Consider the following 16,398-nt stretch of genomic DNA (forward strand, 5'->3'; position numbering starts at 1 on the left):
CCCTGGTCTCTGTCCAGCTACTGGAGCAGGGTGCCTGTTCCTCCGACACTTCCATTTAGCATCCTCCAGGTGCAGACACCAGCCAACAACCAATCACGTAGCAGCAACTGCCATCAGCAGCATAATGGACACCTTAGCTGGGGGTGGGAAAGCCCAAGTGGTTTTATGGATGGTTGGGTATGCTTCTTTGAAGAAACCTTTTTCAGCTAATTTAGATTGCTCTACACCAAAACCTCATCATATATGTTGTAAACGGCCCAATCTTGCTGATTGAGAATAGCGGAAGACAGCCTTTACAATATTTAAAGAGTTGTGGAATACTTCAGAAAAGCATTCAAAGTTGTTTCCACACTTCTGTATCTGTCATAATGATGGATTTAGCAGAGACGTAGGTGGACCTGGAAAGGCAGTCATGCAAATTGTTTACCCTAGATCTGTAGTATGCCTCCACTTTATCAAGACATTGTTTCTTTTCTCTGTTTAGGGTGAATGAGTATTTTTAAGTGTATGTTCTATTAAGGGTAATACGGTCCTCCTTGTCTTAGGCTATCCAAGACATAAATGCATTTTCTGCACGTGGCTTTAGGACAATATTGTGAGGTTTAACATAGTTATGTTCCATTGTCAGTATTTTGAATGTGATCTGCAAGACGTTTCAAGTTAGTACTCTGCAGTTGGGCGTGGCATGGCACGGGGTTAATGAATAGCTGTAGGCAAGAAAGGTATAATGCACCAGGTAACACCTGTCAATTTGGCACACATCAGGCCATTTTTTAAAGTTTATTTTGATTACTGTTTTGTTACATGTAATGAATACAGAAATAATTATACCACACGCAGCCTTGCATTGGCACTCTTCTAAGCCTGCAGGTTTGGGAGTCATTGAGAGGTTTAAATAAATATGCTTACAGGATTTCCCATGGCAAAGGCCCACAAAGGTAGCACACTTAATACTTTAGAATGGAAGCTTGATTTAGCTAGTTTTCCGGTTGACTGCAATACAGGCAGCCCCCTCTGAGAAAGATATAACCTCAACACTATTGTGTCCTAGGTCCTAATATACAGAAGGATATGAAGGCGTAGGATGTATGTTCCAATGCTTATTTGTTTTGCCTTCGTTGATTATTATGTTTCTGGTTTTAGAACAATTATGAACATGATATCCATGGTAAAAACTCTCCTCCTGGAAATGGATACCCCAACGGCAGGGGGCATGACAATGGAAACATCAATGGAAATGGACGTGGCAATGGATATCCCAATGGTAATGGACGCGCAAGGCCGCAAAAGACATCAATGCGAAGTAAGTTGACCTACCGTTGCATTTTGATAACACAGTGACAAACAAAAAATGCATTTGAAATGTACTAAACAGTGGAAAAGAAGTAGCTACGGAAATTCTCAGTATCTGTAAATGTGTTTGCTGCAAGAATATTCCTTCATCTCAAAATAATTAAGACTGTATCAATAATGGCATCTAACAGGAAACTTCTAGATTGACTTCAAGATGCTCAGCATTCAAATGCCCATAGTATGTGCCCGATTCACAAAGAGCCTCCGCAGATGTGACAGAGACTCCGCACTCGAGACGGAGACTTCACAATGAGAAACTGCAGCATATAGATTCCCCATGAGTGGGAAAACTCTTTGTGAATCAGGCCGTAAGTCTTCATGTTTTCAACCACTTAGTTGGGCCTTTGTGATCTTGAATGAGGCCACATTAGTGCACTTTGACCAATAGCAATCAAATCTGGTTCTTTTCTGTGATTTGTCATCTCACATGGAGACTACTACACTCGAATGTTCTTACGTAAGTTCAATCTCAACAATACTACCCTAGGGCCAAGCCACAGAGGTCATAAACACAGCCTTACACCACAAATATCTCAATTTATGTCCACCAAGGAGTAGTTCTGACAGGTGCATATTTGTCTGCAATAAATGTTTGGCAATGCCCACGAACTAGTAGGTTTGTGGGAATTCTTAAAATCTGACGCAGTCTTGGAAATTACCAGAGGTTTACTTTATTTCCAGGATGAACTGGCCACTACCAGATTTGGTGGCGATATAGACATGTGATTTCTCCACGGGGAAGAATGTTCTCCATGGAGAGGGAAAAAGTGTGCATTATACTCCTCAAATGTAATTCTATGTTCATTAGAATTAAGCCATGGGCAGAAACATATGGTATTCCCAGTAGTACTCAAGTAAACCTGAACCTGGCCCAGTTTTCCTGATCTTCTACTGGGAATGTATGCAAATTGAAAAAAGTAGTAAATCTGCTACTGTACCTAGATTTACATTTACTGGTTCAGATTTGCTTCTTTATTACTTTAGTACTTTCTTTGTGAATTGATCCCCCAGAGTGTGGAATTACTTCTTTGAGTATCATTAAAGCTGTAGCTAGTAAAGAACATGAAAGTATACAAGCATCTTATCCCATCAAATGCCTTTAATATTGAATTGATGTGGTCCTTTTGAAGGTTTCATTTCATGGCTCTTGAGCCACTCATGAGAAATTACTGACAACATGTACAGAAGGAAGGGATAGGGCTTGTTGTATAGAATTACTGTGCCATTGGTTAAGAGGGAGAGTTATTCTAGCTTCATGGATCTGGAATGGAGTTTTCATTTTTGTACCTTCTAATTTATTTGGTTTGTTCATTGGAGGCCCACTGGTGTCAGTAGAAACATGTGCATTTCTATAGAGAGCCCTAAGAGGCTCAGTTTTCTTGTCATAACTACACACGCCCTATCAGTGCTTAGACACCTGAAGGTAACTTTCTAGTTTTCAAAGCGCAGCCGAGTTGCTGCAGTTAACCTTCAGGATAGAAATCGCTTTGTAGAGGGACAGTATCTAGGAGATGAGGGGCTTATTAAGTGAGGTGCATGTATGAATATGAGCATATAGGCTGCATAAAAAGATACTCACTTCTAGCATTTTGTTTAATTCCAATCCCCAGAGGATGCCATCTCTGTGTATCCATGTGGCCAGAGGCTCAGTGGCCACTGCAAAGAGGTTGGGTTACAGAAGACATCCCTGTCTAGTCCCACGTTTTATGGGAAATGGGTCTGAAAGGTACCCGTTCACTCTGACTCTCACCCACAGTTTGTACAGCGTTTCCACATATGATATGAAGTTCAGGCGGCGGAGAACTTGAACAGAAACGACCACCCTATAGAGTCGAATGCCTTTTCAAAGTCCAGCATTATTAGCACATGAGGACCATTCAATTCTTGAGGCCTGTTACATATAAAGTGCGGCTGTGTGATACAGTGTCTGGTGCCTTGATCTGGCATAAAGCCATTTTGGTCTCGGTGGACCAAAGATGTAATGACCTCCACTAAATGGTCTGTAAGAATCTTAGCAAGGACTATCACCCCTAACTTAATTAGGGAGATTGGATGGTATAATGAGCAATGGTTTGGAGGCTTCCCAGGCTTGGGGAGAATCACACATATGGATCCCAGCAAATCATGTGACACACGTCCAAAATGGGCAGCTTTAATATAAGTGACATGTAAAAGGGGTCTCAGAATGGAGGAGAATTTTTTAAAGAATTACACTTGGAAGCCATTCAACATTTTCCCACTCTTTAGATCTACAATGGCCTTGCTAACCTCTTGTGGGATTATGGGCAACTCGTGTTCTGTAGGCAATAGGCCTCTCAGAAGAAGGTCTGCTAGGAGCAGTCTTCTTTGTTCTTTCTTTAAGGGTGCACAGGCTGCATAAAGTATTTTCTAATAAACAGCAAGAGCATTTGCCACTTGCTTGGCATCAGTAATGTTCGCGCCTGTGTCTCCTTTGATAGATGGGACAAGGCTCAGCATCATTGGTGGTTAGCCAATATAGAAGTTTACTTGGTTTAATGTCATGTTGGTTTATCCTGCTCTGTGAGCCCAACCATATGCACCTAGCCGAGTGAAGCATGGTATCTTGAAAAAAAGCTCTTTTAATAGCCCACGTAGGAGTGAGGGATCACTGGAGCCAAAAGCTTTGCATCCGAGCTGCAGAGTACAATTTTCTAGCACTGTTTCTAGTGTTGTTGTGGCCTGATATGCGTCATTGTCCTTTTTCTAATCACATCTTTAAAGGCTTCCCATAGTGTGAGTGTGGACTCTACTGAGCCCATGCTGCATTTAAAATATTCATCAATGTCGGTCATAAGCGTGGTGATTGTTTTGCAGCCACCAAGGCCTAAATTTGCAGTAGCCCATGGGTTTAGGTTCGGCCCCCTTCAGTTCCAACAGAATCGGTGAGTGATCAAATGCCACCTGGGTTTGCAACCTTATAGCCGAGATGCACGCAAGCTCTGCATTTGGCACAAAGACATAATCAAGCCTAGTAAAATTATTGTGTGCCATTGCGTGAAAGGTACAGCCTGCCTCATCCTGCTTACATGAAAGCCACACATCAGATAGTCCCATAGCAGCCAACCATCCTGGAAGACTAGTGGCTCTATGTGTGGCTGAAGATCGTGAGTATCAGACATCATGATGTCTGTCTATGACTGCATTAAAGTATCCTCTGACGAGCAGAGAGATTTCACGTAAGGAGCCATCAGGAAGGGGTGGAGAAGAAAAGATGCTGACAAGTGTCCATTGTTTACTGTGCATAACACCCGAGACAAGGACGTATCTACCTAAGTCAAGTGCTATGCCACTGAGTGAGTAACTCTAAAGGGGGTTGTCTTGTGAAGCAGGACAGCTATGCTGCATGAGGTAGATGTAAACCCTGCATGACACACTTTGCTGTAGCCTTACCATCCAAGGAATTTACAGTTGTAACCCAATAGTAGAGTTTCTTGAAGGAAAAGGATATTGGAGCATAGTATTTGATGAAATGCATAACGGTTCCTTGAGATTATGCGAACTAGAGTTGGGTGTTCTACCACTGTATGGGGATGTGTACTATTGTTGGATGTAGTACAATAGTGGTATGTGTATCCTTTGAAAACTATAGAAAATAAATCGAACCCAAAAATAATAAAGTACCTCTCCACCCAATTCCCCCACACCTCACACTTCTTTCCCTGAAGCATCTGTTGCCCATGTTATCCAGTACAAGGAACTGGAAAAGACCAGAACAAACTATTGCTTATCATTCCATATGCCAAGGTATACGATAATGAAAGGGGGGAGGCCGGGGAATGGAACAAAACCTTTTTCAGTATTGGAGGGGCAACCTCTCCAGCCCCACATGGTTTGTGTTTGAAGCTGGGTCCACGACAGATGTGAGCCAGCCATTCCTAGTGTGATCCTCTGCTGGTAATGTCAGTAAGTAGTATGTAGGCACCACATAATAGTGCTTTATTCATCGAACAGAAGCACCTGAATTCTCTAACGCACTGTGCAAGGGCTCCCTGTCCTTAACCACCATTCTCTGGGATAATCTCAAAATCTCAAAATCTCCGGCCACCTGACTCGTCTTCATCATGAACTTTGCTGGTGTAGCTGTGCTATACATTCTAGGGGTTTCTGTTGAAAGGGTTCCCCTCGTGGGGTGCTAGGATGCCGGATGCTATTGTTCACCTCGAGCCAGATCCATACTTCTTTGGGACTATAGAAAAATGTGCTTTGCCTTCATGGAAAACTTTGAGACATGCTGAAATTTACAACATGTATATAATTTGCATAGCTTGAAGTTTGTGTTTGACTTTAAGGAAGGATTGACGTTAGCGTTAAACCTTAACCCCTTCGCTGCGGGGGTTATTCCCCCGCTGTGCTGGGGGGAGGGTGGGGCGCACAGCGCCCGCTTGCTCATGACGAGCTCAGCTCGTCATGAGGCACAGCGCTCCAGTGCTCATGACGAGCTGAGCTCGCCTCAGGTGCATTGGCTCCCGTGGAACGCTCAGCACAGCGGGGGAATTCTCCCCGCACCTGAGCATTCCACGGCTCATGACGAGCTGAGCTCGTCATGAGCACCGGAGCGCCGTGGCTCATGACGAGCTCAGCTCGTCATGAGCACCGAAGGTGTTAAGAGTATAGTCATGGAAGAGTATAAATGTTTGCGAACTAAATGTGGAGGCACCCCTCTACCTTGCCGCCTGGAGGACCACGTCGAGGTCCCTGTAGTTAAGGAAGTGGACGATTTAGGGACTTCCGGGGTCTTAGTGAGTGACTCGCTTCACTATAATGCAGGTTGACAAGACCTCAGTTGGGAGCTAGGATTTGACCTAAGTTGTGATGGGAAGGGTCAGCTGAGGGCCCTCAATTCACTCAGGCATATCCAGCATCCAGATATTATTTTGATGGGAGTATCCTTCGATGTTTTTCGTGGTGTGGAGCAATTGTGCCACGTGAGTTTGTACAGCACATATAGCGCTTTCTGCCTCAATAATCCTGCTCTCTGTCGTTGTCACTCTGTCAACCACATTGCGGAGATCCTGCCATAGAAGGGTTAGATCTGTGCTTACTTCTCCAATTTTTGTTTCCAGGAAAGAGCAGGAGTTTTTGATGGCTTGTAGGATGGTGGACATAGTGTCAGGTGGTATTTGTTTCCTCAGTAATTGAAGGAGAGATTGGACTCTGCAGAGCTCGTAGGTTTAGTGACTTAGTCCATAGTCAGTAGCTTGTCAACTCAGGGGTTTTGGCTTATCTTTCTCCATGGTTGAGGCCACTAAGGATTATTTTCATAGAAGTATATCTCGCTGTAGGTCCACATATGTAAAACACAATTAATATTTCTGAGTGGCCTCTGCCACTGGGACCAGTTGGGGGGTTTCCTAGTGTAAAGGAGTCCAAAGGTGAATTATGGGTGAAATAAGCATTTATTATAGTATAGGATGTCATCCACAGGATAAGCAGTTATCAGTAGTAAGGTCTAAGATCAACTGCCTGGATACTCTAAACATCACAACCACAGAATCTGTACAGAGCATTCCAATGCATGTGGCAACCTGGCAACAGGTTGCATAACCAGGATGCCACACATCTCCCTCCTTATAACAAATAAGAATAAACAGAAAACATTACTTTACAAAGTCATTAAAACGAGTAGGTATACGTGTAATTCTTGAAGATCTCCTCGCGATGACAGGACCAACCACAGCCCGATGAGATGAAGTAGCTGTTGAAGGTTTCCTTGAGATGAGAGGGTCAATCACGGGGTGATGAGATGATGTATCTGTAGGTGAAGAACTTGGCACAGGAGATTTGGAATTGTCAACAAAGTCTTTCTTGATCACTACAACCCTGTTCAAGTTCCAAATGCGATGATCATTTGTTTTGACAGCATTGCCTAAAACCTTGATGACTTGAATAGGCTTCAAAAATGAAGCAGATAACATCTTGTTCTTTTTACATGGATTTCTTATGAGAACCCAATCACCCACATGCACCACTGTGTGTTTCACAGAATTCCTCAAATCATGAATCCTTTTCCTAGCTTGTATTTTCTTTTTTTTGAGCCGCTTTCCACTCCCCATTATCAGTTGAACCTTTCAGATGTAAATCATTAACCCAAGGCGGGGTAACCATAGTGTTGGGACACCTACATCTGAAGAGCTCAAAGGGTGTTTTCCCTGTAGTGGCATGTGGTGATAACCTGTAAAGCCTAACCTTTTCAAAAACATCTGATTTCCAATCTGAACCTGCAGATTTAGACATTCTAATTGTCTCCTTGAGCACACGGTTAAATCTCTCCACGGTGCCATTCGTCTCTGGGTGGTACAGAGAAGATTTTTTATGTTTCACACCATGTTTAGACAAGAATAATTCCATCTCCCTAGAGACAAGTTGACTTCCATTGTCCGTCAAAATGATGCTGGGAATACCCTCCCTAGCAAAAAGTTTCTCCAAAAAGAGTATCACATGCTTGGATTCTATGCCACGAGTGATGGCAATCTCTGGCCACCTAGAAAAGAAATCTACCAAAACTAGAACATACCATTCAGACCCTGCAGAGTATATAGGCCCAAGGATGTCCAGGCCAACTTCTTCCCAAGGGCTGTTTGGAAGTGTCCTAATAATCATGGGCTGGATTTTTTGTTTCGCTACCTTTTCACTCAAAGCACACTCCATGCAGTCTCTAACTTTTCTCTCGATTTCCAAATCCATGCTGGGCCACCAGTACGACATCCTCAGATTCTCTTTTGTCTTTGAAATACCCATATGCCCACTATGAGCCAGAGAAATGAGCTCACTTCTAATAGATGCTGGAGGAACCAACCTAGTACCTCTTACAAGTAAACCGTCATGTTCAGATAATTGATCCTTAACATGCCAAAATTTTTCCAAAACGTCACCATCTTTTGGCTTGACCTTCCATCCAATCTTGATCAATCTCAAAATTTCCATAAGGGCCAAATCTTCCCGTGAAGCCTCCAACCATTTGCACTTATCAATGACACTATCACTAACTGAACAAACCATTTCATCTTCACCTTCCAAATCATCCTCCAGATCTAAATCTTCCTGAGAGACAAGACGAGATAAGGCATCAGCTACCTTATTTTCAATACCCGGTAGATATTTATCCTCAAAGTTATAATCTTGTAAACCTACAACCCATCTTGTGATTCTACTGGAAACAGCATCAATCCCTTTGGTTTTTAAGATCTCACATAACGGTTTGTGGTCAGTCCTCACTTCAAAAGTACTACCCCACAAAAAGTTTTTCAATTTCTTTACGGCCCAAACGACTGCTAGCGCTTCACGCTCTACTACAGAATATCTTAGCTCTGGACCCCTCAAACTTCTTGACAAAAACAAAATGACTACCTCTCTCCCTTCAATCTTCTGTGTTAAGACTGCCCCTAACCCTTTTTGACTTGCATCTGTTATTAGAATAGATTTCCTCTCAGGGTCAAAACTATTCAACTTAGGGGCATTGTTCAATTTTCCTTTAAGTGTAATGAATTCTTTTTCACATTCATCACTCCATACAAAGTCAGATCCCTTTTTTAATAACGATCTCATGCTAACACACAACGAAGCAAAACCACATATAAACTTGTTATAGTACTCCGCCATACCTAGAAAGCTAATCAATTCCTCCTTGTTCTTAGGGGAAGACATCTTCATCATAGTGTTAATCAGACCAGCTTTCGGTGAAATACCATCTTCTGAGATTGTGTGCCCCAGATAATCTATGGAGTTTTTCTTAAATTTGCATTTTTCCAATTTTACTGTTAGACCAGATTCACACGAACGTTGCAAAACACCAATCAGTCTCAGATCATGCTCCTTATCACAACTTCCAAAAATCAGGATGTCATCCTGATACACTCTCACACCTTCCAAATTCTTCAAGACACCCTCCAACGCTCTTTGAAAAACTGAGGCAGCTGATACTAGCCCAAATGGAAGCCTCACAAAGCGAAAAGTCCCAAATGGTGTTACAAATGCAGTTAGATCTTTGGAGTCTTCATCAAGTCTTATTTGGTGGTAGGCAGATCTTAAATCCACCGTGCTAAAGACCTTCGCCCCTTTTAATAACATTAACATGTCTGCAATTTTAGGTAAAGGGTAGTGATCTACCACCACATTTTTATTCAACTCTCTAAGGTCTATGCATAAACGAAGAGAGCCATCCGATTTCTTGGCGGCTACAATTGGAGCGACCCATTGGGTAGCTTCAACTTCTTCTATGATATCCTCCTTAACCAATTTCTCCAACTCCATTTTAACTTGATCCCTAACAGTAATGGGTACATTACGTACTTTACAACAAACAGGTACAGCGTCCTTCTTCAACTTAATGTGATGATCATAATTCTTCAAACAACCCAACTTTTCAGTAAAGACAGTGGGAAAATTCTTTTTTAAGTTATCTGAAAAGGACTCATCACAATTCTGGTTTATATTGATCGAATCAGTGTTAATAAAGGGCAAATCCTTTAAGATGATGGGGGGAGAGGAATTCGGATCCAACACTACCCCCAAATCTTTTTGAACAAACCAACTCAAAATATTGTCCCCTTTTTGTGAAATATAGATTTTTGAGTTGGTAAGTCTCTCTTTATAATTAATGTTTCCCAGGAAGTATCCTAAAATTTCTATAGGTTTCCTACCATATGCAAGTGGTTTTATATCTGGACAAAACATCTTAATTTTAACTTGTAAATACTTTAGATACAATTCTTTTGCAACAATGGTGATTTTGGCACCTGAATCAAACAATACTTTAACAGGGGGACCATTGACCAAAATCTCATCAATAGGACAATTCTTTGGTTGTGGACCGAAAACTACCTGAACCAAAACTTGGCCACAATCAACATTCTCATCATAATCATTTGTGTCATCAAAATCATAATAAATCTCATTAACTTTGCCTTTGTACTCCCTCCCTTTGCAAACAGTAGTAAAATGTCCCTTTCTTTTGCACTTGCCACAGGTAGCTTTCCATCCAGGGCATTGTCTATCATTTGCAAAATGTCCTATTTTGCCACATCTAAAGCATTTCACTTGCGTAAAATCAAATTTCTTATCTGGTTTAGCATTGAGAGGTTTGTTAGTGGTTATATCTCTCATACTACTTCTCTGGCTAGCATTTTCTTTAGTTGTATTCGGAGTCTTGACAAGATTAATAGTACTACTGTTCTTACTTTCACCATTCTTCTTTATGACTTCTACACATTTAATAGAATGTTCAATCCTTTTGGCTATGGTAATCACATCATCTAAATCAGGTTCATCTTTTTGCCATAATTCCTCTCTAACACGTTCAATGCTACAACCTAGCATGAACTGATCCCTTATTCTTTCATCAGTAGAGGCAGCAAACTTGCAGGATGATGCTAATTTTCTTAGCGCAGTTATATAATTCGCTATGCTTTCTTCTTCAAGTTGTAATCTGCGACCAAAATGATACCTTTCTAAGATAGTAGAAACTTTCGGAAGGTAATGTTTATCTAACATAGCTATACAAATGTCATATTCATTAAGATTCCTATCTTGTATCTCTGGGAGGTGATCGAATACCTCCTGGCCCTCTGTCCCTAAACAGTGTAATAACAAAGCTGTTTTCCTTTCTGCACTTAAATTGGCCCCACAAACTTTTGCATATCTTTCAAAAACTTTGCACCACTTTTTCCACCTTATGGGAGGATCACCTGGATTTTGCAAAAAGAACGGTGGAGCAGTGACATTCTTCATTATGTGTACAGAAACAATGGTACAGAAAATATACAAGAAAGAGAATGTAAGCAGATTAAGTTAGCATTAAGAAACGTTTTCTCAGACCAAAAACAATGAATTGCTACAGCAATTTTAAACCTGGAAATAAAATGTAGAATTAAGAATGTATTTTTAAAAGAAGATTATCACATTTGAGTTAGAAAAACAAAATGTCTCTCTACTTTTCTTCCTTTTTTAAAAAAAAATAATTACAGTCTCAGTGTCTCTTTTGTTGATTAAAAATATGATGAAATATCCAGTTCAATACCTGTGGTTGCACAAATTTTCCTGAGGGAAAAACAGTTGAAACGCTTGAAAACGAGATAAATGAAAAATGTGACGAATCTGCTGTTTCCTGAAATAAGTAAAAGTTGTTTATAATGAATCTGTGGTCTCGAAGAAAAAAATTGTGGCCGCCGCGTCGTTATGGCAACCGCGTCATGACGCTCCTTCTTGGCGAGCGTGTCATGACGCTCCTTCGTGAAAGCAATTGTTGATGTCTGAAGTGTTGCGGTGGAACTGAGGCGTTCGTGAGTGAGCGAATGTTGCGCTCGAGAAGAAATCACGGTGAGCCTTTTAAAAGATGCGGCTGCCGGGCGGTTGCCTATGTTGGGCTGAGGTTGTTGTTTAAAGGCAGGTTGAATGTAGAAATAAAACGCTGGCAGGTTGAAGTGCGCTACGCTGGATAAGTCAGAAATGCGCTGCGCTCACAAAGCAAGATGTGATGAAAGGAGCGCTTTCAAAGTAAAGATCATAACCAACAAGGTTGTGCACGATGTAGAGCAGTGGGAAAAGAGCGCCTCCAAGACAAAAATCCTCAACAGCGCCGTGCAGACTGCCAAACAACAATCAATAAGTGTTAAAATTGTTAAAAGAAGCAAAGTGCTTTTCAAAGTACGCAATCAGCCCAAAGCAGCTTTCTATATGAAAGTGTGTCCAGGAAATCGGACACAATATAGATCAAAAGGAAATAAAACTCCTTAATCCATTCAGAGTTGAAAATTTAAAATAACAGTACCTTTTATAAGTTTCAAAATGAGGTAAAGGAGATATCCTTGTATCCTTGTTGAGATCCTTTCTTCTATTCTTCACAAATCCCGTCCCGTCGCCGATGTAAAGGAGTCCAAAGGTGAATTATGGGTGAAATAAGTATTTATTATAGTATAGGATGTCATCCACAGGATAAGAATCTTAGCAAGGACTATCACCCCTAACTTAATTAGGGAGATTGGATGGTATAATGAGCAATGGTTTGGAGGCTTCCCAGGCTTGGGGAGAATCACACATATGGATCCCAGCAAATCATGTGACACACGTCCAAAATGGGCAGCTTTAATATAAGTGACATGTAAAAGGGGTCTCAGAATGGAGGAGAATTTTTTAAAGAATTACACTTGGAAGCCATTCAACATTTTCCCACTCTTTAGATCTACAATGGCCTTGCTAACCTCTTGTGGGATTATGGGCAACTCGTGTTCTGTAGGCAATAGGCCTCTCAGAAGAAGGTCTGCTAGGAGCAGTCTTCTTTGTTCTTTCTTTAAGGGTGCACAGGCTGCATAAAGTATTTTCTAATAAACAGCAAGAGCATTTGCCACTTGCTTGGCATCAGTAATGTTCGCGCCTGTGTCTCCTTTGATAGATGGGACAAGGCTCAGCATCATTGGTGGTTAGCCAATATAGAAGTTTACTTGGTTTAATGTCATGTTGGTTTATCCTGCTCTGTGAGCCCAACCATATGCACCTAGCCGAGTGAAGCATGGTATCTTGAAAAAAAGCTCTTTTAATAGCCCACGTAGGAGTGAGGGATCACTGGAGCCAAAAGCTTTGCATCCGAGCTGCAGAGTACAATTTTCTAGCACTGTTTCTAGTGTTGTTGTGGCCTGATATGCGTCATTGTCCTTTTTCTAATCACATCTTTAAAGGCTTCCCATAGTGTGAGTGTGGACTCTACTGAGCCCATGCTGCATTTAAAATATTCATCAATGTCGGTCATAAGCGTGGTGATTGTTTTGCAGCCACCAAGGCCTAAATTTGCAGTAGCCCATGGGTTTAGGTTCGGCCCCCTTCAGTTCCAACAGAATCGGTGAGTGATCAAATGCCACCTGGGTTTGCAACCTTATAGCCGAGATGCACGCAAGCTCTGCATTTGGCACAAAGACATAATCAAGCCTAGTAAAATTATTGTGTGCCATTGCGTGAAAGGTACAGCCTGCCTCATCCTGCTTACATGAAAGCCACACATCAGATAGTCCCATAGCAGCCAACCATCCTGGAAGACTAGTGGCTCTATGTGTGGCTGAAGATCGTGAGTATCAGACATCATGATGTCTGTCTATGACTGCATTAAAGTATCCTCTGACGAGCAGAGAGATTTCACGTAAGGAGCCATCAGGAAGGGGTGGAGAAGAAAAGATGCTGACAAGTGTCCATTGTTTACTGTGCATAACACCCGAGACAAGGACGTATCTACCTAAGTCAAGTGCTATGCCACTGAGTGAGTAACTCTAAAGGGGGTTGTCTTGTGAAGCAGGACAGCTATGCTGCATGAGGTAGATGTAAACCCTGCATGACACACTTTGCTGTAGCCTTACCATCCAAGGAATTTACAGTTGTAACCCAATAGTAGAGTTTCTTGAAGGAAAAGGATATTGGAGCATAGTATTTGATGAAATGCATAACGGTTCCTTGAAATTATGCGAACTAGAGTTGGGTGTTCTACCACTGTATGGGGATGTGTACTATTGTTGGATGTAGTACAATAGTGGTATGTGTATCCTTTGAAAACTATAGAAAATAAATCGAACCCAAAAATAATAAAGTACCTCTCCACCCAATTCCCCCACACCTCACACTTCTTTCCCTGAAGCATCTGTTGCCCATGTTATCCAGTACAAGGAACTGGAAAAGACCAGAACAAACTATTGCTTATCATTCCATATGCCAAGGTATACGATAATGAAAGGGGGGAGGCCGGGGAATGGAACAAAACCTTTTTCAGTATTGGAGGGGCAACCTCTCCAGCCCCACATGGTTTGTGTTTGAAGCTGGGTCCACGACAGATGTGAGCCAGCCATTCCTAGTGTGATCCTCTGCTGGTAATGTCAGTAAGTAGTATGTAGGCACCACATAATAGTGCTTTATTCATCGAACAGAAGCACCTGAATTCTCTAACGCACTGTGCAAGGGCTCCCTGTCCTTAACCACCATTCTCTGGGATAATCTCAAAATCTCAAAATCTCCGGCCACCTGACTCGTCTTCATCATGAACTTTGCTGGTGTAGCTGTGCTATACATTCTAGGGGTTTCTGTTGAAAGGGTTCCCCTCGTGGGGTGCTAGGATGCCGGATGCTATTGTTCACCTCGAGCCAGATCCATACTTCTTTGGGACTATAGAAAAATGTGCTTTGCCTTCATGGAAAACTTTGAGACATGCTGAAATTTACAACATGTATATAATTTGCATAGCTTGAAGTTTGTGTTTGACTTTAAGGAAGGATTGACGTTAGCGTTAAACCTTAACCCCTTCGCTGCGGGGGTTATTCCCCCGCTGTGCTGGGGGGAGGGTGGGGCGCACAGCGCCCGCTTGCTCATGACGAGCTCAGCTCGTCATGAGGCACAGCGCTCCAGTGCTCATGACGAGCTGAGCTCGCCTCAGGTGCATTGGCTCCCGTGGAACGCTCAGCACAGCGGGGGAATTCTCCCCGCACCTGAGCATTCCACGGCTCATGACGAGCTGAGCTCGTCATGAGCACCGGAGCGCCGTGGCTCATGACGAGCTCAGCTCGTCATGAGCACCGAAGGTGTTAAGAGTATAGTCATGGAAGAGTATAAATGTTTGCGAACTAAATGTGGAGGCACCCCTCTACCTTGCCGCCTGGAGGACCACGTCGAGGTCCCTGTAGTTAAGGAAGTGGACGATTTAGGGACTTCCGGGGTCTTAGTGAGTGACTCGCTTCACTATAATGCAGGTTGACAAGACCTCAGTTGGGAGCTAGGATTTGACCTAAGTTGTGATGGGAAGGGTCAGCTGAGGGCCCTCAATTCACTCAGGCATATCCAGCATCCAGATATTATTTTGATGGGAGTATCCTTCGATGTTTTTCGTGGTGTGGAGCAATTGTGCCACGTGAGTTTGTACAGCACATATAGCGCTTTCTGCCTCAATAATCCTGCTCTCTGTCGTTGTCACTCTGTCAACCACATTGCGGAGATCCTGCCATAGAAGGGTTAGATCTGTGCTTACTTCTCCAATTTTTGTTTCCAGGAAAGAGCAGGAGTTTTTGATGGCTTGTAGGATGGTGGACATAGTGTCAGGTGGTATTTGTTTCCTCAGTAATTGAAGGAGAGATTGGACTCTGCAGAGCTCGTAGGTTTAGTGACTTAGTCCATAGTCAGTAGCTTGTCAACTCAGGGGTTTTGGCTTATCTTTCTCCATGGTTGAGGCCACTAAGGATTATTTTCATAGAAGTATATCTCGCTGTAGGTCCACATATGTAAAACACAATTAATATTTCTGAGTGGCCTCTGCCACTGGGACCAGTTGGGGGGTTTCCTAGTGTAAAGGAGTCCAAAGGTGAATTATGGGTGAAATAAGCATTTATTATAGTATAGGATGTCATCCACAGGATAAGCAGTTATCAGTAGTAAGGTCTAAGATCAACTGCCTGGATACTCTAAACATCACAACCACAGAATCTGTACAGAGCATTCCAATGCATGTGGCAACCTGGCAACAGGTTGCATAACCAGGATGCCACACATCTCCCTCCTTATAACAAATAAGAATAAACAGAAAACATTACTTTACAAAGTCATTAAAACGAGTAGGTATACGTGTAATTCTTGAAGATCTCCTCGCGATGACAGGACCAACCACAGCCCGATGAGATGAAGTAGCTGTTGAAGGTTTCCTTGAGATGAGAGGGTCAATCACGGGGTGATGAGATGATGTATCTGTAGGTGAAGAACTTGGCACAGGAGATTTGGAATTGTCAACAAAGTCTTTCTTGATCACTACAACCCTGTTCAAGTTCCAAATGCGATGATCATTTGTTTTGACAGCATTGCCTAAAACCTTGATGACTTGAATAGGCTTCAAAAATGAAGCAGATAACATCTTGTTCTTTTTACATGGATTTCTTATGAGAACCCAATCACCCACATGCACCACTGTGTGTTTCACAGAATTCCTCAAATCATGAATCCTTTTCCTAGCTTGTATTTTCTTTTTTTTGAGCCGCTTTCCACTCCCCATTATCAGTTGAACCTTTCAGATGT

The 16,398-nt window shown here is 42.3% G+C and overlaps 1 protein-coding gene across 1 annotated transcript in view; it reads left to right on the plus strand.

Moving 5' to 3' along the window:
* PIWIL4 (piwi like RNA-mediated gene silencing 4) overlaps nucleotides 1-16,398 on the plus strand; it is a 413,451-nt gene that overhangs the window by 16,205 nt on the left and 380,848 nt on the right. The window contains exon 3 of the mRNA XM_078655965.1: nucleotides 1,144-1,303. Coding sequence (XP_078512091.1) covers nucleotides 1,144-1,303 — 160 coding nt within the window. The remainder of the gene's footprint in view (nucleotides 1-1,143; nucleotides 1,304-16,398) is intronic.

Source organism: Lissotriton helveticus, chromosome 8, assembly GCF_964261635.1.
Source record: "Lissotriton helveticus chromosome 8, aLisHel1.1, whole genome shotgun sequence".
Lineage (NCBI taxonomy): Eukaryota > Metazoa > Chordata > Amphibia > Caudata > Salamandridae > Lissotriton > Lissotriton helveticus.